We start from the raw sequence: 22,852 nt of genomic DNA, 5'->3' as shown, positions 1-22,852 counted from the left end.
AAAACTTACTCCCAATTTGCACTGGAGGGAGAGAGAGGCTACCTGAGCCCTCTGTCTGATTAGCTTGGAAAGGAGATCAGAGGGGTAGTATATAGGTACATAAAATAATGAATGGAATGAAGATAAACCGGGCACTCCTATTTAACATTCTTATTGTACAAGACAAAGTGATGCTTATGTGACGCTGTATGAAATATGGGAGACACTTTATGATATTGTTAATACCAATATTATAAAATTGTAAGGAATCTGACCAGATATGCCATGTAAGGTATTTGTGAAAATGTTACCATTTGCCAAGTATGATCATCTTGTTATTATGTTTGTATCACCTTTGTATTGTGAGATATAGGTATGTATGGTATATCTGTATTTCCAAACTTGTGCTGTTTCTGGGTGACACCTCCAGAGAGATTGGCATCAGCACTGCCTAGCCTGTTCAACGGCCCATCAAGGGTCAACAGCTGTACAAAGAACCCATTGAAAGATGCCAGGGGCTTCACCTTATGAGTCAGCAGGACTTGTAGGGGCATGCCTATGGACAGGGAACTCCAAGGTTTTTCCATGCCATGTGCTGTGAAGTACAAGCCACATGGCAAAAAGAATATAAGGGCAGCTGCATCATTTCTATTTTGTCTTCAGTCCTGCTTCTTACCTCTGGAGTGACTTTTCTACAGATGAAGCTCTGAACAAAGGACTGAATGACCCATCCAAGCTGTGGATGTGTTCCAGAGGGACTTTCAAGCCAGAAAACTCACCAATACTGCTAAGAACCTGATCTATGGACTTTGAAGTCTCTGCATGTATCTGAGTGCTTTACCATTTAACAACTCTCTTCTTGTTCTTTCTTTTGTCTTTATAATAAACCTTTAGTTTTAGACACTAAAAGACTGGCTGGCAGCATGGTATTTTGGGTAAGACCCAATCTAATACTGACCTGGCAATGTGACTGACCCTTTGGGGTGCAGAAGAACAATTTGTAAAGTGAGTAGAATTTTTAAGTAACTTCTCTCTGTACTGGACCTATGTGCTGATTGGAAGCAGGAGCACTGGAATGCAATAAAGGGGGCTGTGTGATTTCTTTTTTCAGCTTCTTGATAACCAGGGTGGGCATCAGAAGCACAGTTTGTGACTGGTTGGTAAGTTTAACTTCATTGTTACCGCCAGTTTTGGGAGTATCTGCTCTCCCTTTTCCAGCTTGCCCTGACCTTGGCATTTTCAGTGAGGGCTGTCCCAGGCACACTGGGACACAATGTTTGCCCCAACAAGCTGTGACATCTCTGTTTGGAAAGCATCTAGCACATTTTGGTCACAACCGCAATTGGAATAAATATGATACAAATTTAAAACTGATAGAAAAAATACTTTTTTCACACAACACATAAGTCACCTGTGGGATTCGTCACCCTAAGCTATTACTGAAACCAAGAATTTAGTAGGAATCAATAATGGACTAGACATTTATTGGATAATGAGAACATCTAGAGAGGTACATTAGACAGAATAAACATTTATAAGGAATACAAATTCTCATGCTTCAGAGCAGAAGCTATTCAATGATGGGAGTTAAAAAGAAACTTCCCTTATGGGTAGGTTATTTCAGAATTGTTCAATGGGGGGTTACTAGTTCCTTGCCTTGAATTATCTGCTGCTAGCCAGGATACAGGATAGGGTCACTGCTCCGACCCAGTACGGTAATTCTGATGTCCCAACCACCTAGTGTGCCAAGTGCTGTAGAAAGGCAATAGATCTCAAAAGTGCTGCCAGAAAACACTCTAAAGGATGTCTTGTGTATGACAGAAGCATTGGCTTGGCTGGGTTGTTGTTATTACAACTGATCCACTAAAGCCAGCCTGCCCTTGCAGCTCTGATCTCACAGAGGATGGTATGAAAAACATTTCCAAACGCATATGCCATTCCGCAGTGCTCATCCCACTCACTGGGGTGGGGCCGGGAGCCAGGGCAACACCCACTGGGGCATGCGGGAGATCTCAGCTGGGTCCCCCTTCAGCAGCAATGGGTCACATCCTGCTGCTGCTGCTGCTGTGGGGCAGTGGGAGTGATGCTGCGCTGGGTGACTGGCTCCCATCTGGTGGTGGCAGAGCAGTAAGTGGGCGATGCAGTTTGCCATCAAGGAGCAGTAGCCATTGTGAGCTCCTTGGTCCACCCCTCCGTGAATCTAGTAGCTGGATCTCTGGTAATGCCAGGGGCTGGGGTGATTGCCAGTTGGGGGTTCTGGAAGAGATGTTTGCCATAGGGAAAAATTGGCCAAGGACTGCATAGGTTTTTTCATCCACCACTTGGCACCCAAGATATTTGGTTATGAAGTTTCTGCTACAATTATGGGGTATCTGGTGTGGTTGCAAGGGTCTGACTGTGGTCCCTGTCACCCAGTGGACTGCTTGGGCATTGGTCCTGGGTGTCATGACCCACAGGTCTCACAACTGGGCCGAAAAAGTTCATGGGAGTAGCCACACTCCAACCCTCCAGCTCGCAGCCTGCTAACAATAGCTTGCCTGACCCCAGGAAGCCCAGCCCCAGTGTGAGGCTCTGCCCCAAGGTCCGATTGGCAGAGTCCCAGAGCGGCTGATAGGCCTGCTGGCCCTACTTCAACCAGTAGCAGGAATAGGAAGGTGTCCAAACAACAGGGCTCCACCCTGCTCTAGACTGTGTGCCTTCTGCTTCCTGCTCCCCCAGCTTGATCTCCTGGCATTCTGTCCCAGCTTGACTCCTGACATCTGACTTGTGGTTCAGACCTCCTGTCCGTCTCCTGCCTCTGACCTCCTAGTATCCTGACCCGGCCTGAGCTCGGGTTCACAACTCACGGTGCTGATCTGCAGTTTGTCTCCTACTTCCAAGCTCCCAGTATCCCAGCCTAGCCGATTCTTGACTCCTGTCTCATGACTGAGGATTCTGGCTCCAACTACAAGGTCTAGCTGCCACATCCCAGCCATGGCAGCTTGTTCAGACACAATAACCCTACAGGACCCAGCCTAGTGCAACAAAAATGGACCAAACAGCACAACCACAAACACCCAGAAGCATCAGACTTGCCCACAACGATAACTGACTGCGAGAATGAAGGGAGGAGAAGAGAGATTTCCTGCAACCCCCTTCCTGCATACCATGACCTCAGCTTCTGTATCACCCACTGAAACTATGCAAAAAGATCTGGCTCACAACTCACACTTGATGAAAAAGAACAGTGCCAACAGCACCACCTGTCCTTCTACTGCCGTGGACCTGGACATGCCATCTCAGCTTACCCAGTGCGAATACCAAGGAGCTCAGAGAAACAATCCAGCCCAGGCACATCAGGTGAAACCAGCCTGGGCCTAGAGGGAAGAGAACTTCCCTGTACCTTAATCCTCACTAAGACGTACCCTGAGCCCCATCCAGGCACTTCTCATTCACAGGTGCCTATCCAGCTACGCATTCCAGGATTCCGACATGGCCAGTGCCACATGCTTCAGAGGGAATGAACAGAACAGGGCAATTATAAAGTGATCCATCCAATTGTCCAGCCCCAGCTTCTGGCAGTTGGAACTTTAGGGACAGCTGGTACATTGGGTTGCATCCCTGACCATTTTCACTAACAGCCACTGATGGACCTATCCTCTATTGACTTAACTAATTCTTTTTTGAACCCTGTTATAGTCTTGGTCTTCACAACATCCCCTGGTGATGAGTTCCACAGGTTGACTGTACATTGTGTGAAGAAGTACTTCCTTTTGCTTTAAACCTTCTTCCTTTTAATTTCATTGAGTGACCCCTGGTTCTTGTGTTATGAGGAGGAGTAAATAACTCTTCCTTATTCTCTTTCTCCACACCATTCATGATTTTATAGACCTCTATCATATCTCTCCCCTCCCCTTAGTCACGTATTTTCTACATTGAAAAGTTCCAGTCTTTTTAATCTCTCCTCATATGGAAGCTGTTCCATACCCCTAATCATTTTTGTTGCCTTTTTTCTGCACCTTTTCCAATTCCAGTATCTTTTTTGAGATGGGATGACCAGATCTGCATGCAGTATTCAAGATGTGGGCATACCAGGGATTTACAGAGTGGCATTGTAATATTTTTTGTCTTATTATCTATCCCTTTCCTAATGGTTCCTAATATACTGTTTGCTTTTTTGACTGCTGCTGCACATTGAGCCTATATTTTCAAAGCACTATCCATGATGACTCCAAGATCTCTTTCTTGAGAGGTAACAGTAAATTTAGACCCGATCATTTCATATATATAGTTGGGATTATATATTTTTTTAAAATTTGGACTCTGCATTTAGTTTGAGCCTCTATTATGGTGTTTTTAAATGGTTTCCATGCAGTTCACTTTTCTGACTGTTTCTTTTAATTTCCATTTAACTAGCTCTCTCATTTTTGTGTAGTTTCCCCTTCTGAAGTTAAACGATACTGGTATGTGTGTCTGTGTTTCCCCCACCCACAAGGATAATTACATTATGGTCACTCAGGGAAGCTCACTGCTGCTGAGTGAAATTACAAGACTGTGGACATGGAGCTTCTGGCAATTAAGACTGCCTTCAAAGAGTGGTGACTCTATTTGGAAGGGGCCTGCCATCTGGCAATGAACTCTTGTCTTGAAGAAATGTCTCTGATCCATGAAACCCCAGTCCAGGACCAGCTCACATTTTCAAGTCCCATACTTAATCTGACTTGCCACCAGGACCTACTTGCACTCATCCATTCTGCTTCTGTCTCAGGAATTCTGCCCAATGAGTTGGCCATTATCAACCAACAACCACATGACACCTGGGAGGGGTCCTGTGAGAGCGGTGGTTCTACAACTGTGCCATGACTCCACCGTGGCAGGACACTTAACAATATAAAATCCAACGATTAATGTCCCATTTCTTCTGGTGGGCCTGAGTGCGCCCCACGACAGAGACCTCTGTAGTCTCTTGCAAGATGTGCACCCACTCTAAGATCCCATGCCAGAGACCCTGTGGTCATCTCCATCCTCTGGACACACCACCTCAGCCCTGGGAGGACTTTTCCTGCACTTTGTGGTGGAACTACTAGAATCCAGTAGTTTCACGACTATCCTGATGGAGGTAGATCAGTTTTCTAAGATGGCTCACTTGGTTCTCTATGTGTGTTAAGCCACCCAGCTCTGGATAAACAACATAGTCCATCTTCAGGGCTTCCTGGATCACATTACCTCTGACTGGGGGCCTCAGTTTACTGCCCACTTCTGGCACGAGACCCTACCTTTATTAGGAGTCCACCTGTATTCTGCCTACCATCCTCAGCCAAATGGAAAGAATCAACCAGATTCAACCACCTCCAGTTTCACCCACAACTACATACATTCTCCCCAACACATCTACCTCAGACCTAGTACAAGACATCCATCACATCCAAGAGGAGGTGAAGTAACACCTTGAAAAGGCAAAGGAGGACTACGAAAGGCGCACAGACAAATGTGGACAACAGGGCCCTGTCTATGCCGCAGGACAAAAGGTGTGGCGGCTTTCAACTGAACACCTCCACACGGACAGACCCTCTTCGAAACTTGACTCTCGGTTCCTTGGCCCATACCAGATCCAGTGACAAATCAACCCAATCACCCTCAAGCTCTAGCTGCCTTGATCCCTTAGAGTCCACCCCGAATTCCAAGTCTCACTTCTAAAACCATACACTGAGAACACATTTCCCTGCAGAGCACAATCACCACCTCCACCAGTGCAAGGACAGGGGCAGGAGGAATACATTGTACTCAAAGTCCTTGACTAAGATCCCTCAGGCCAAATTACGGTACCTGGTTGATTGCGCCATAATTTTTCCAATCAATCAGGTACCAGGTAAAACAGGAAATTGGGCCATAGTACTTTCTCTGTGCTGCAATTTTTGGCTCTTTCCCTTTTCCAAAGACCTTGTCCTGCTTCCCACCTGTGGTCCCATTTAGGAGCGTCCACTGGAGTCAATGGGAAGAATCCTATTGCCTTTGACACAAGCTGAATCAGGGCCAATGTCAATAGTACTTCTTGCATGAGTAAGAGACAGGATTTGGCTCCAGTTTTGTTTTGTTCTCTCACGGTTTCTGTTGAGTGGACAAGCAGATCTGTGTGTTATTGGGGACTGTGGTTTCAATGGCTGGGGGCGTGGGTAAGGGAACCAATAAAACTGAGGAAGTGCTTGAGGACTTATTCCAAGAGATAGGGAAGTTTAGCCCTAAAAAGAATGAGTCCCCGATACCACAATCTCTCTCCAGACACATTTCACAGAATCTGTAACTTTAACGGTGTAATTCACAAATCAAAATTTACTTTGTTCAGGTCACAAGAATTTCAGATGAGTCATACCTGTAAATTGCTGTTTGACTGCAGTGTACTCAAGTTTAACAATGTGGAAATTTAACCAAAACTTCTGGGCCCAATCCAAGACACCGCCCTCAGTCAGGGCCTGATCGAAAGCCCAATGAAGTCAATTGAAAGACTCCCACTGATTGCAATGCTCTTGAATCAGACTCTGCTCTCATTGACAAGAATGGGGTTTCTGGGCAAAAGAGGTTTGCGGATTGGACCACACATAATACAATAAATAATAACAGTAATAACTAATAATGCTTAACACTTATCTTCATCTATACATCACTATATGCTATACAAGAGCACATGAGCGTCATTATCCCTCTCTTAAGGAAGGGAACACTGAGATGCAGCAAGAGGAAGTCATAAATCAAACTCACTCAGGTAGCCAGTGGAAAAGGTGGGAAGAGAATCCAGAGTTCCTGACTCCCAGTCCAGTGCCCTATTCACTGGGCCACACTGCCTCATACAACTAGTGGGATATATGCAAATATGTTTCACTCATAGTATCCCTGATTCAGCAAAGCACCTAAACACGTCCTTAAATGCCTTGATAAATAGCATTGGGACCTATGCACATGCTTAAAGTTAAAGGCCAGTAAGAATAAGGACCAGTAAAAGTAAGAAGAAGAAAAAAACCACATACTGGAAGCAATATTCTTACTTGCCATGTGTAATGTTGTGTCCTATTAGGTTGCATTACCAAGCAATGTTGGGCTAAATTCTCCTTTCGTTTACACTGGTGCAACTTCATTGGTGGCAATAGAGTATCATGGGCGTAAATAACAGTAAAATTTAGCCCTACAAGTTTACAATCTGTTGTAAATAATGGTGCCGAGCATAAGATTCTGTGTATTTTCAGTTGATATTTCCAAAGCCAGCTAGAGGATCTAGATGCTAACTTTCCATTAAAATGAATGGAAAATAAATGTCTAAACCCCATAGGTTGCTCTGAAAATTTCAACCATTATATTGTATGATATTGGCAAATGATGCACACATGTAAATCCCCACCCTTTTGGAGCATGCTTCCCTAGGAGACCCAAGAATTCTGCACATCTAGACATGATGTTATCACAGAAATATGCAATTGGTTTGCTGGCACTGCAGTGCCACTTGGAAGTGCTACTTTTCACAGGCAATTTTCCCATGCATGGCAGTCAGTACGATAAGACAACAGGGACTGCTAAGATCCTGATGATCCTGGGATCCCAAAACATTACCAGGCTCTCGTTTTACAAGGCTATCATTTTTAAAGCACAGTACAGAACTCGATTTTTCTGGAGAAAGTTTTTCAATTAATGAGTTAGCTGGTTTAAGTGAGCTGGTTGCAAGCTCCGTCGGGGGGGATAATTCTCTTTGTTGATGTATGCCATCGTCTCTTCCAGCAGAGCTGACAGGCCACAGAGGAGAGTACACCCTGAATTCCTGAAAGGTGCAGCATGTCCCTGCTGTACCTAGGGGCTGGGGAACTGCAGTCAAAAGTCTTGTGCCTAGAGCTCAGAGGGAACTGTGTTTTCCATTTAGTGGGAAAAGCCCCAATATTAATTTTCCCCCCTTTTCCAGAAATGGAACGAAACCACAACAAACTTGAAAGTTTGCCATGAAACAAAATTCTGGAAAAAAAAATTCATCTCAATCTCAATCTTTCTTCCAATTTTGACCTTTAATGAATTTTAAGTTCAAAATCACTTCTGTTCCAAAAATACCAAACCAGGCCATTTGGAAATGATCTCAATGCCTTGTTTTGGTTATTTTTAAAATGAAATTTCAGCGAAAACAACACATTTTGAAAATAAGTGCCTACATCAAAGGAAAAGGGCATTTTCATAAAAAACCTCTTTGGATGGAAGGTTTCCTACCAGCAGTGTATGACCCACAGCAGCAGCAACCCCCACTAATGTTGGCCCCTGCCTTAAAGCTGCAGTAGAACCATGGTTAGCTATAGTATTAGTTATGAAGCTCACCTCTCTCTTGTCCAGAAAGCCCCCTCTTAGACCCAGATCCTCAAAAGTATTTAAGTGCTAACTCCGACTGAAGTCTATGGGAGTTAGGCACAGAAATGCATTTGAGGATTTGGGCTTTGGTTAACTCTTGATGATCCTATCAATCCATCAGAAACCAGAAAACTCCTCCTAATTCCTTAGCTGTAGGATTCACAATTTGATCTAATGGTTTACCGGGTTTCAAACCTCCAACTAAATCAGTAGGAGCCAGATAATTAATCAGGGTATTTTACAGTTACCCAAAAGTCCTTCACTCAGAGGCAGTCAGTGCCTGTATTTTTAAACCCCGGATACTTCATGTGGTACCCCACCATAATACAGTGAAGCAAGAGACACCCAATTTATAAACTGACCAAAAAGCAAGAGAGGCGCTAATCCAGGAGATTCCATCTCTCCTGTGCAACCAGGAAGTTCATTCAAAACTGCTTCCCCCAACACTTGCTTAGAGCTTGTCGCACAAGGACACTCAGGAAAGTTAATCTGAATTAATTTTTAAAGTGGATTGTTTAAACCGCACTAAATCCCTGTGTGGATGCTCTTATTCAGAAAGTGGTCTTCAATTTTAATTCAGTTTAGTTTAATTCACTCTGGAAGTAAATTAAACTAAACTGAATAACAGTCATATTAATTCAGAATAAGAGACCCCACACAGTAGTTTAATGCAGTTTAACTGATCCACTTTAAATTTACACCTTTAGTTAATTCAGATTAGTTTCCACACAAACCCTTACACTTAATCCTTTGGAGCCTGGTGCACTGTGCCAGGGTAAAGGGAGAATACGTGGCCTCTGGGAGCAGCAGCCACTTCAGGAAGCCTGGGTAGAGCTAGTCCCAATGTGTCCTGTCTCAGCTCTGCCAGAAACCTGCGTGGGAGACTTGCCCTTCCTCCACGTCCTCACAGAGGACCAGACTGCCACTGGACTGGATCTGACGCGGCCGCAAAGTGGAAGTGGTAAAAGGACCCGCCCCGCTAGCACTGCTCATTGCAACTGCAGGCCCTGTATGTGGGGGTGAGGGCAGTGACTGCGCCCTGGGGTCACTCACAAGGGCACTGGTACCCCAAGGATGGTGGGAGGGAGGCACAGAGCACAAAGGACCATGGTTGTGCTCCCTCTTCACAGTGGCCCACAGATCACAACAGATGCATCATGCCAAAGGACCAGCTGGGAAGGCATTGTTGTGCACGTCCTGTTAGACAGGGCCCTCCCTGAGCTCCCCCTGGAGGGGGCCAGGGGCTAAAGGCCCCTGTCATAGGGTAGCTGGCCTCTAACATTAAATTGGGCTCAGCTGTCCTGTCCCAATCTGGGTATGCCCTGGTTTGGGGAATGAGGAGGGTGGGTCTGCCCCTGGGAGTTATAAGTGAGAGTTCAGTACCCAGGAGTCCTGCGAGCAAAGAGAGCTCTGAGGGAGAGCAGAGCGGGGTGAGAGCTTCAGGAGGGGTTGCCCCTGAAGGAGGGAGTGGGGAGAGGTCCCTGCTTCAGCCGTGGAGCCAGGGGAGGCTGGTGAAAGCAGAAGGCAATCGGGGGTCACCTATCGTCTTGCCCAGGGCTCAGAGAGCTGAAGGTTGAGAGCAGCAGAGGGAGATGCCAGCTGGCTCTCTAAGGTGGAGGCCCGGAGTGGCTGAGGAATAATGGAGGGGTGAGCCCACCGAGCTGGTCCTGGGCAAGAGCTAGAACCCCACCTGGGAAGGAAACAGGGTGGAGAAACACTCCAGATAGAGGGGTTGGGATGTGGCCTGGCGAGAGACACTAGAGCCATATTTGGTGTTGGACTGTGCTGGGAGGATTCTGGTTTACCGCAATAGGACTTCTGGTAATAACTTAACCCCACAAAACGGGCTATTTATAGACTCCGAAGGCTGCCCTGAGTTTCTTTCAAAAATCAAGAGGGAAACTGAGATGAGGGGCCACTTGCAGGGCAGCCCTGAGGCGGCACCCAGGAGGAGGCTGCACGTTTACAGCCCCTTTGAGAAGAAGGGAGGGTGTGTGACACAGGGACAGCAGTAGCAGGGGGAGGGCAGGAGCTGGCATGGAGCCGGGAGGATGGTGCTGAAGAGGTGGCTGGCAAAAAAGGCCAGGTCAGTGGGGAACACGAGGTTCATTGCCTGCTGAGATGAGCTTTGGAGCGAAGGGCTCTCGTTCAAGATCTGGGAGGGAGGGAGTGGGAGCTTGTGTGGGGATGGGGGGAAGGAGAGAAGAGAGTGAGGAGTTAGGTAAACTCAGCTCTGATCTACCATGTGTCAGGACAGGTATTCTCATCCCTGAGTTGTAAGAGTTAACACTCATTCCCCAGCCCCTCAGACACATGCTCTATGAATCCCTGGCAAATACTGTACAAACACAAATACTGTAGCTGGGGACCAGGTTATTCACAGTCACATAAATGATGTCGATGGCAACAAGCATGCAACAAAACATCATATAGTCTTATCCTGTCTATATTTCTACCCTGTGTCTAAACACTTTACTGACACAATCAGTTAATTATAGCAATGATCCATGGCTCACAATTAAAGCTCTTATCAAATAACCACATTTTGAGCCTATGCTCTGAAAATTATTCCAGGGAAGCAGCAGGTCTAGGAGGGAATCCCAGAGAATTGGTGAAACGTACATTCCCCTTGTATACATTTCAGGGCCGCATAATTCAGCCATATCGGAGCACAAACACAGATGTGCATACAGCATTAAACCTGATCCGTCAGCTCCTTCAGAACCAAATCATAAAAGACTGTGCATTCAGAAGAAGCCTCTGAAACCAGCCCTTCAAATGACAAGAGACAAGTGAGGACAGAGAAAGTATTTTGGATTCTAGTTAGCAAACCCTCACTTAAATGAGAATGAGAACCTAGAAGAATTGCAGGTGACCTTCAACCTAGCTGGAGCAGAAGGTTGTTAGTAAAAGAACCAGTGAAAGGAACATTGCAGTTACTCAATCTAATGGGTCACACCAGCCTACGTGTAGTTACAAATAAATCTGTTATACAGAGAAATTAGCTCAAATGAGTCTAGATCATTGCGTTGCATCTTTACAAACTCTGCCAAATAATGTGAGATTTGTCTTAGGTATTACCATACCTGCCCATCCCAGGTAGCATTACTTAGTAGAAGTAGCTGAGCACCCCACAATCTGTAAGGTATTTATGCTCCCTGCACCCCTGCGAGGTAGGGAAGGGCTATTAATCTCATTTTACAGATGGGAAACTGAGACAGAGACTAAGGGCTTGTCTACGCTGTGCCGCAGTGCGGCCTTCGGGGGTGTGCGAATTGCCGAGCACAAAGTGTTGAGTTCTAACTGCCCTGTGGCACAAGCTAAAAGGTACCTCATTCACTTTAACGTAGTCTTTTTTCAAACAGGACGATGTTAACGCAAACTAAGTACCTTGTAGTTCATGCCAGTAGTGCCTACAGGGGGCAGTTACAGTGCAACACTTTGCTGTGCTCTGCACTTGACCCTCCCCTGGTTGTCCACACTGAAGCACATTGTAAACATAGCAAGGTCTTCAAAGGATTTTGGTACCTGAAGGTGCAGATAGACACCTAAAGGAATTTTCAGACACACTCCAATGGGAGTTAGGAGCCTACGTGCTTAGGCACACTTGATAAACACAACTGAGTGTCTTTTTGTACAGCACCTAGCACAATGGAGTCCTGGACTATGACTTGGGTCCCGGGGCACTATGCTTATACAAATAATAATAATAATTAACAATAATAAGGACTAGTTCAGATAAAATCTTAATAGAGGTTGTATCAGAACCACCCTGAAACATCATCACCTACATTTTCAAAAGTGACTCAATTTTCTACTGTTCAAGTTGGTGCACCTTTAAGGGGCTGATTTTCAAAGAGCAGGTGCTCAGCACCTTCTGAAAATCAGGTCTCTTCAAGGCATCTTGTCTCTTCAAGGCATCTTCAGCAGGTCACCCAAAATCCTGAGTCATGTGAAAGGGTAGGCCCCTCATTTGGAAGGATGCAAATTGTTCCAGGATGCAAAGTAGGACGATCTTTTCCTTTCACTTCAGGGAACTAACATCACCTTAGATAATGTGCAGAGTATTTGGGTTTCATAACAGCTGCACAATAGCAAGCTTAACCTTAAAAGCACAGATGTGTTATGGGCATAATTTAACACTTGCTGCTACCAAGAAGCTTCACGCAAACCTTCCCATTTTCAGACTGGTTCAAGTGAAAGACAGCTCTTGCTAACTTGAGATCAGTTTCCTTCACTAGATACCAGGATGCCATGCTTCTGAACATAGGGGGAATAGTGCAAGAACAACCTCTCTCACAGTTTTGCATTACTTCTGCTTCCAGACTTAGAGAGAACTATGAAGTCAGAGTAAATGAAGTTAACTAAACTTTGCCAACTTCCAAAATAAAGCATTGCTTTGTGTTCAGATTTTAATTGAATGATCAGGGGCAGGTTGCTTTATCCTGACTAGTTCACCCATCTCTGTTCCTAGCTGCTGTTCAGAGATGCTTGTATAACTGCAAAACACATTTAGGGAAATCTTGTTAAGAAAGTATCTTAACACTGATGGGACTTTTTTAGGTTCTTAATATTTAAACTGTAGGAAGTGACTTGCAATCACAGCAAGATTTTGTTGCATTTTCAGGCCAGATTCTCAGCTGGTGCTAATTGCTGAAGCTCCACTGAAATCAGAAGATCAATTTACACCAGTTGAGAGTCTGGCCTGAAGTTCTAGGCAAGTTTTTTTATATGATGTAAATCCTTACAGCTATATAAAATAAGCGATTATTACAGCACATTTACTTTTTGAGCTGAAAGTAATGTTTCTGTATCTATGTCAATCTTTATAAAATCCCCCCCATACATTACTTTCAATAGCATTGCAACACTTTTTCTAAATGTTATTACAATGACCTGATTCCTACTTCTAATTCTTAAAACTAATTCACATGAAGAATGAATGAGTTTTTCTTAATTTCTTAAAGATATTACCAGGAGAAAAGTGCGATCAAGATTGATCATATATGCAAACTGTCACATACTCTGAACATAAAGCCAGTGTTACCAACTCTTACGCTGTTTATCGCAAGTTTTATGATATTTTGTTCTTAATCCCTAGCTGCTGGAGTCATGTGATTATGTAATAATCTCAGCTTTCACTTTTTTAAAACAGAGTAAGTTTCTAACTCTCCTGGCCATGGAAAGCTTGGAAATATGATCTGAGTGCACCCTAAAGGCCCAGAAACCAGAAAGCAAGTAAAAAAAACCACCCAACATTATTATTTTTTCAAGTCCCATGATTTTGAATGCTTGGGGTTTGTAATACTATATAACACTTTTCCTAGTAAGCAGCGGTGACCTTAACATTGAGATCAAAGGTTGTGAGGGCCAGATCCTCAGCTGCTGTAAATCCACACAGCTCTTTTGAAGTCAACGACTTTCATCATACTTAAATGTCAAACCCAGGAGTTTATACAACATAACACACATCTGTCTGTAGCCTTATCACTATCTGTATGTCTAAAGCACCCACGGTATCACCATAGTGTCTAGGATCATTGATAAATAATTGTGGATCAAAAGTTGCTAATAACGAATAATTCAATTGTATTCATAGGGGACTCATCCTACAAGGTGCCTCTTATAAGATCTGGGCACTTTCAGCTCCCGCTGACTTCCAAAGCGGTTGAGGGCACTCAGGTCCAGTTCCTCAAGGGCATTTAGGTGTCTAACTCTCACTGATTTCAATGGGAGCTAGGCACATAGGTACCTCTGAAGATCTGTGCTGGAGTGCCTTCCAGCAGATGATCAGCAGCTCCCATCACAAGACTGGGGTTATCTCAGAAACATGCAAAAAGGGTTTACCAAAAAAAAGGGAAAAGCCTGTGGAAAATTCGGTGGCATGTGAGTTGTTAAGATTTTGGGCTTAGTAAAGTAACCATCTAATCACTTCCAGTCCGACAAACGCTTGCACAGCACAGCTGCCACAAATACATGTGACGTGCTCAACATTAAAGTGTCAATTACAATTATGCTAATGACGAATGGGGGGAAGTTTGAGGCTGTCCCTACGTGATTGGATCAACACTTATCAAACAGCCATGCAGTGGGGTAAAGGCTTTTCCCTGCATACTGGATGGAACAATTTGCTTTGGCAGTGGAGAAGTTAGGCTCTCCCTTGTGCCAGAGAGGGGCTGGTTTATTTATTTAGACTCGCTTTGCATCTGCTCTTCTCTTTTCATCACTGTAATTCTGTCTTCTGCTGGCATCAGTGCAGAACAACCAGAAAGCACTTGGCTTTGCTTCTGTAATGCTGCGGGGGGCGAAAGGGGTGGTTGTTAAACTCACCAGGCACCATTCCTGTCAGTGTTGGAGCAGAGTAGCTGCCCTGTCCAGCAGGGGGGACGTGAGGAGGGTATCCTGGGAGGGTTGTGCTTGCCAATTCACGACCTGAAGAATCAAACCAACAAATCACCATGTGAGCATTCACAACAACTAGACATGTTTTTACATTTCCCTGAACACCCAGAACACAGGCCAGGCATTTGTCATGACTGTACTGTGAATACCAAAGTGGGATTTTTAGCTTGGCAGGGAGAGAAGAGACAATTTCTTTATAAGCTGCCATAAAGCTCTGATAAAGTGAGCGACAGAGAGAGAAGGCGCACACGGCTCGGCACTGAGGCAGGCAAACCAGCTTGAACTTTGCTGGTCCTTCCTTATTCCCAAGTTTCTCTGAAGCTCAGATTTGTCAAAATAAACTTATAGCATTAGAAACTGATCAGTCGCGAAGTGGGAAGTGACAGCAATTTGAATGGCATTTGCCTAGCAAACATTCTAGGAATAAGCCCTTCTACTGACATAAGGATAGTCTGCAGAGGTCTTGCAAATTCATTATGGAGAATATTTTGGTATAGCCCCACTCATGGAGAGCCAGTGTAGTTCAGTGGCTTGCACGCTAGACTAGGACTCTGAAGGGCTGGCTTCTATTCTTGGCTTGGACATGTGACTGTGGGCAGGTCATGTGACTGCTCTGTGCCTCAATTTCCCTATCTGTAAAACAGAGATAATGTTGCTGAATGCTTCTTTCTCATCAGCAGATCTCAAAACTGGGTGTTACTCTTAGTACAATTACAGTGCAAAAACCATGTGCGTACATGCCACTTAATTCAAGTCATTGCTTTGTAAATCAAACTTATTTGGACCTCAGCAAACCATTTCTTTTACTCTAGACCTTGGGTTTAAGGACGTGCTTAGAAGTTAAGCACATGCTGATTAGGGCCTATCTGTCTCTTTCTTTCTTATCCTCGGAGCTCTGACATCCCTAATGGTCTCAGTTTATCGGGCTGCCTGCTATGCTAAAGGCAAGAGATAGAAATACAAGACTATCAGCAACATTTTTATTTACTTTAGCCTTAATTCTAAACTTCCCATACAAGAGTAAGGCTGAACCTCTGCATTTCACAGTTCAAGTCCCCAAGTTAACTTTTTTCACATGTTGAAATAGTCAAAGCAGGACTTCTAGGTATCACAGAGATACAAGAATGTAGTTCCCTGGTTAACGTCAGAAATGTAGCAGTGAAAACTAAAGACCTCGCAGTTAGATGCCCCGGTAAGAATTCAGAGTGGATGGTCTTGTGAACTCAGAGTAGGTGCACTGGTGTTCTGGGTTTGATTCCTGGTTCTTCCATAGATATCAAGTGTCACCCTGGGCGAGTATCTGAAGCCTGTGTCTTCAAAAGAGCTGAGAGATTCTTGGCGCCTCAATTCTTGATGCTGAACTCTAAGGCCTTGATATTCAGAGGGCAAATCCTCAAGTGGGGCATCCTTACTGCTGCTCTGTATCATTACATATCACACACTGTACTGGTGATGTCAGATCATCTCTCTTTGGGACCATGGAGCAATGCTGCCCACGTTAGCCAGTCTGCTAGGTGGGAACTCAGTGTCACTGCTCCTGTACTTTTAAAGGAAGAGATCCCTCATCAGGCATCCTAATTAATCAGTTCAGGCAGCAAATTGTTATCAGAGATCAAAATATTCTGTCCTTGTTGCTATGTCTGTTTTCCTGACCTCCCACACAAGTTCAAAGTCTGACTACTGTAATTTGTAAGTGTTTTGTAGACCCTGGAAACACACAGCTGTCTGTGATCTAGCTATGCTTGGTGGGTCTTGGAACATCCCCAGAAAATAAACAGCAGACTAATAAGGATTTTATCTGAAACAAAAAAGATTTCCTATGGTTTGACATGTGTTTTGATGCCTTTATTGGTGCCGAAAATGCAAGAATTCCTAAGACCAGTGTATTATCACAGTTAATACACGATAACGATAATAAATTATTCCATGCGAACAAATGTGGGGTTTTGGAGGCCCTCTGCACGGTTAGGCTTTAAATCAGCCCACCAATCAGAAATGACCTTCCTGCTAGGCAGTGTGGTTAGTACCGCCTGCCACATTTCTAATGTGGTGACTTACGGTCTCTACTGAAGGGCTAAGTGATCCAAAGGTGAGAGATACTGCATACGTTTCACAGCTGCAAAACGGCATGTGTCTCAGTCCCTCACAGGTATGGGGGCTTTTGATTTAGCAAAAGAACTACTTTCAGAGTAGCAGCCGTGTTAGTCTGTATTCACAAAAAGAAAAGGAGGACTTGTGGCACCTTAGAGACTAAGAAATTTATTAGAGCATAAGCTTTCGTGGGCTACAGCCCACTTCATCAGATGCATAGAATGGAACATATAGTAAGAAGATATATATACATACAGAGAACATGAAAAGGTGGGGTAAGAGGCTAATTAATTAAGATGAGCTATTATCAGCAGGAGAAAAAAACTTTTCTAGTGATAATCAAGATGGCCCATTTAGACAGTTGACAACAAGGTGTGAGGATACTTAACATGGGGAAATAGATTCAACACTTCAACTTCTCTGGCCACTGAGTAACAGATTTAAAGGTGGCAATTTTGCAACAGAAAAGGTTCAAAACCAGACTCCAACGAGAAACTGCTGAGCTTGAATTAATATGCAGACTAGATACCATTAACCTGGGTTTTAATAGGGAGTGGGAGTGGCTGGGTCATGACACATATTGAATCTATTTCCCCATGTTCCTCACACCTTCTTGTCAACTGTCTAAATGGGCCATCTTGATTATCACTACAAAAGTTTTTTTCTCCTGCTAATAGCTCATCTTAATTAATTAGCCTCTTACTCCACCTTTTCATGTTCTCAGTATGTATATATATATATATATATCTTCTTATTATATGTTCCATTCCATGCATCCGATGAAGTGAGCTGTAGCCCACAAAAGCTTATGCTCAAGTAAATTTGTTAGTCTCTAAGGTGCCACAAGTCCTCCTGTTTTTTTTTTCAAAGGAACTAGTGTCACTCAAAAATAAACTGGGCTTTAATTTCTATAAACACCCTGCTGGCTTTCCTGGGAAAGGGCCAGCTCTCAACACCAGGCAACTCGTGTTTGTTAGCTAACTCTCCCTCCGGCCAGGAGATGGAGAGTGGTGTGAATCTGTAAGAATTATACACACTACACGGGAAGGTGGATTGATTTCAGAGGAGTCAGCATGTTTCACATTTCCTCACTACTGACTTCTGAGCCTTTGTTTTAGCAGACGGTCACTTAAGACAAATTGTTGCTTCTATCCACTTGATGAAACCTCCGCTGAAGATTACAATGAGACCTGCGAACCATTTTACCCGTGAGCAAAACAGGATTTGAAACAAATACCTGAAATTTAAAAAATAAATGACCATTCATGAGCACCACCACACCCAGACTCATAGGGAAAAGCCTAACATGTCCGACTCATTCTAGCTATGTCCTATTTCTTATTTTAAGGTGTCTGCTACATTTTCAACGTAATTACAAGTTCTTTCATACAACAATAGTCATAAGTGAAAGGTAGAATCGGAGCTGGTGGAAAAATGAGAGGGATATGGTGACAATTTCATCAAAATATTTTCCTTTTGGGTGGGGGAGGGCACAAAATAAAAGAAATTTAAAAACTTGACAAATTCCAGCCATCTCTATGAGATATACCTTTCTCTACAGAAAGGACGTTGGCTACTCGGAGCGGGAGAGGGGAAAGGCATGGGGGTGGGTGTTTACGTAAATATGCCCGTCTAGTATTGATGGGCCATGATTTCCGTTGGAACGAAGATAAAAGTGCTAATGAAACCCATTGATGGCAGAAATGAAGTACACTTAACAAAGAAGGGTTACTTGGAAAAGGGCTCAGAGAACCAGGCTCTGCTGTAGAGATGTGTGTATTTTCTAGCCGCTAATTCTGCCTAGTGAAGTTAAATATATGCTCTGCTGCACTGTGGAACCCCAGAACAGAGTGAGAGACCGAGTCACAGCAGTCAAATATCTGCTAAACCATTTATTTCGTACACAGAACGCATCGGAGGCATTTGCGTCAGGAGACAGTGTATGTAACATCCTGGAGCAGCTTCCTATCTGGACCTTGTGTTGGAGCAGATTTTACCCTGAGATGTACCTGTCAGGCCAGATGCGCAGCTGTAGTAAATCAGCAGGGCGCCACTGGCTTCAAAGTCCTACTACATATCGAGCTACAGTGGAGCGATGCTGCGGCTGAGGATCTGGCCCGTAGATGCTCTGCGGCGTAAGTATCCCATGACACTGGCTTGGAGTTGGAGTCATGAGCCCGAGGGCAGTTTTTCAGTCTCCCAGCTTCTATTGGGAATCTTGTTTCTATCAAGTTGGTGATCTCACCTCAGCCCCTTCGATTAGAGAGAGGAGCACAGGGAAGCCCAGCCTCCTTCCCACTCCTCTTCTCCCCACCCCCCACCCACCCAAAAAAAAGCGAAGTGAGAGCTCCTCCTCCTCTGCTGAGGAGCTGATAGCTCAGTGGACAGCAGCATCTGCAGTGGGAGCAGCAGCAGGGGTGGGTGCCTGGCTGGGAGGTTTCTGGGGCTCCCAGCCAGTCAGACGAGTGGCAGCAGCACCAGATGGGAGATGAGATGATGTCCAAACAGAGAGCTCTCAATTTGCACCCTATCAGCTTCCTATGCCCTCCAGGGGAGCAGAAAAGGAGGGCAGGGTTCCCAGAGCTCTCTCCCTTCTAGGTGGAAGGCAGAGAGAGATCACATGAGACATCTCACATCAAACCTCCCTGCTGGGAATCTTCTGAAATGCATAAAAGTCTGGCATTTCCAAGTGTTCCACAGAGGAATCCTCCCCTCCCCCCCAACACCACCACGTTCGTGACCCTTTTTACATCAGTAGAGATTCTCCGTCCTGGTCAAACCTGAGTGATGCATAGGAAGGGGACGGGAAGCCCCAGGGATGTGCCCCCCACAACCCTCCCCATGTTTAGCTGTTTATTGGCCCGCTTTGGAACATGCATGCCTTTGGAGTACATCCCTTCCTTTGTCCCCTTGCTGTATCCGCATGATGATGTGATGCCACATCATCAAATAGCATCTAGACCTGTGATGACAGCCACGAGAACTGAAGAGCCCCCCTTCCTATTTTGATCTGCTGTAACCCACTCTCCTCCCCCAATTCACCCATCTCGTAGTTTACATGGAGCCGGTTTTAATTCACGTACAATCCACTTCACTTTTTCCAAAAGCCTGTCTCACAATCAGATACATCCACGATCATTTCAGAGGTGCTGAGTGACTCGTTTCCACAGGTGCCCAGCACCTCTTCAAATCAGGCCACTTTTATTCAGGGGCTTGTGTGTGGATGCAAGCGACTAACTTTAGGCACCCGAGTTGGACGATTTTGGCCTGAGGATGACGATAAAGCTTGGCTTTTGTTGCATCCAATTATCTATTAATTGTCTTTATGGAAGAGGCAGAAAAACTGCTCTTCACAAATGCTGCTTTTCCTTCCCAGTGAGCCATATCGAAAGGGAAACCTGACACCTGCAGCCCCTGTCCCAGTGACTCGCTTTGTCAGTTGCTGATTAACATGCTTGGAAGAGTCCTCGCATTGCAGGCTTTGGGCTTGGGAAGGGAGAGGGCTCTTTTCAATCGCCAACTTCTCTGATCTAGCTGAGAATCTGGGAGCAGGTCTCAGGGGCTGCCCCAACCCCTACTTCTCTCCCTCTCCATCTGATCTCAGATGCTTCTAAGGAACTGGGGATTGTCCCACAGACTGGATTATGCCAACAGTAATGAAACGACTTAACATTACTATTAAGACCAACTCCAGCTGAGCTAAGGCCCCCTTCATGCCAGGCACTGTGCAAACATATAGTAAGAGGCAGTCCCTGCCCCATATTGCCTACAGCCTAAGTAGACAAGACTCCACAAGGAGTAGTATTAGCCCCATTTTACAGATGGGGAGCTGAGGCAAAGAGAGACTAAAGGCCAGATTTTCTAAGGTATTTAGGCACCTGGCGATGCAGGACAAGCTCCTAGTGGGTTTTTCAAAAGTGTCTTGACATCCATCTGCACCTTTAGGTGCCTAAATACCTAGAAAATCTGGCCTATGTACATAAGAAACTGAGAGCAGAGGTAGGACTAGAACCCACCACCTGCTGTGGTCTAGGCCCCTGCCTTAATCCTAGCACTGTCCTTTCTCCACATTGGGCGAAGAAAAAAGGACTGGACTCAGTCACTGAATTATTCTCAGTTCACCACCAGCAATCACCCCGGGGCTGTGAGCAGAGGACAAGTGTTAGCTGGAAATGTTAGCACTTATTTTTCATTAAAATCTAAAATGAGAAAGCGAGAGAGAAAAAAGCAGAACAAAGGACTGAAAGACCACACTGGCTCTGGCTCTCCCAGCCCTGGAAATTCAATAACAAAGGAATGTAAAACAGATTGTAGGAGCCTGTGGAGTTTGTAAGACCACTGGTTAAAACACTAGCAGACAGTCTGCACAGCTCCCCAACCGCACTGGGGATGAAAAGATGACCTTATGTCAGCGCAAACAGGGCTGACTGTATGTCATTGTCAGTGACAGAGGGAACATATACAGCTCACTCCTTTCCACTGCAAAGAGGACTATGGTGTACTCATAATGCTGAGCACTCCAAATCGTTGATTAGCTGACAAATACCGGTTTACATTTTGCAGATAACTAACTGCTTCCAACCTTTCTGGCAAAGGAAACAGTTCTGGGAGCAATAGGGCGACTCTTATCATTAGGGAGGAATATTCCTAAAACCATGTTTTGTTCTAAGAATTGCTGCAGACTTAGGTTGTTTTTTTTCTATTTTGGTCCCAAGGAAACTTTAGATCTTCCTTGTTAAACTACCATATGGCTACAGACCAAGGGCAAAGATTTTACTGTACCCGGAGCGCCTTGTTAATAAATGGGTTGATTTCACACAGATATACAGAGATAGACAGTTTTAAAAAGATCATAACTTCAGAGATTGCACCTGGGCAAAGAAGTACAAGTATAGGATTGTGTTCACGCCTCTCCATCCCTTTTCTGTAATGGTGTTCCGCATAGTCGTTAGACGTTAAATCACCCTGCCTTTGAAAACATGATCAACACATGTGCATGTAAAACAGATGTTGAGAAACTCTCAACGTATGTTGTTACATAGGAAAGCCAGGAGACTGGGACTTTATTCCCCCGCCTGCTCCTGAGCAGCTGTGAGACCTTGGCCAACTTTTCATAGCTTGTTTTCTTCATCTCTCATTTGGGGATAACGATCTTTCTTTGTAAATTGCTTTGAGATGGACGAATTTAAAAGTACTGTATAACAGCAAAGCAGTATTATTTATATGATGCTTTTATGAATACCTTTTGCAAATGGAGACAGGAATCCTTTCACCTGCACATTGAAATGTAGCTACTTCTGGGGTGAAGTGTATTGACTAATACCCCACCATGACAGCACACAACATTTTAGGAACAGAAATGGAAAATGCTGTTTAACTGCAGAAGGAATTTAGGCCAGTAGGATATAGCTACCTGCATTGGAAAGTAGCCAGGACACCAGGGATAATACTTTTATACAAATAGTATCATTGTGTGCTCCTAAGTGGACTCCAGCTTGACTTTTACTTCTCATTCAGAAGATAGCACTTCCCGCAACAAACTGCCCATTTTCACCATGGAGCACGTCTCACCGATTAAATGCCAACACCCTGATCCTGCGAAGACCTTTCGTAAAAGTACTTTAAATACATAACTTTACATGCAATTCTGCATACCCATAAGTCTTTGCAGGATCAGGGCTTATATCAGCCACCTACTCAATCACCAACTCTAGTTCTTACAGGTTTCAGAGTAGCAGCCGCGTTAGTCTGTATTCGCAAAAAGAAAAGGAGGACTTGTGGCACCTTAGAGACTAACAAATTTATTTGAGCATAAGCTTTCGTGAGCTACAGCTCATCCGATGAAGTGAGCTGTAGCTCACGAAAGCTTATGCTCAAATAAATTTGTTAGTCTCTAAGGTGCCACAAGTACTCCTTTTCTAGTTCTTACAGTGATTATGAGTTCCTTAGCACTGACCCAGAATGGCATTGCGGATGCAACCTGAGCGTAGCAGGCTTGGTTTGCGTGTTTAAACGTCGGCTTTTGGTT

At 44.6% G+C, this 22,852-nt stretch overlaps 1 protein-coding gene across 1 annotated transcript in view; it reads right to left on the bottom strand.

Moving 5' to 3' along the window:
* The window catches only part of PAX5 (paired box 5), a 218,491-nt gene that overhangs the window by 48,728 nt on the left and 146,911 nt on the right, over positions 1-22,852 (bottom strand). The window contains exon 8 of the mRNA XM_084628658.1: positions 14,662-14,763. Within this exon, the coding sequence (XP_084484784.1) occupies positions 14,662-14,763 (102 nt within the window). The remainder of the gene's footprint in view (positions 1-14,661; positions 14,764-22,852) is intronic.

The sequence above is a fragment of the Lepidochelys olivacea genome (genome assembly GCF_965140295.1).
Source record: "Lepidochelys olivacea isolate rLepOli2 genome assembly, chromosome: 5".
NCBI classification, from domain to species: Eukaryota; Metazoa; Chordata; order Testudines; family Cheloniidae; genus Lepidochelys; species Lepidochelys olivacea.
The sequence above is the reverse complement of the archived record's forward strand: the minus strand, read 5'-3'. Positions and strand labels throughout refer to the sequence as shown.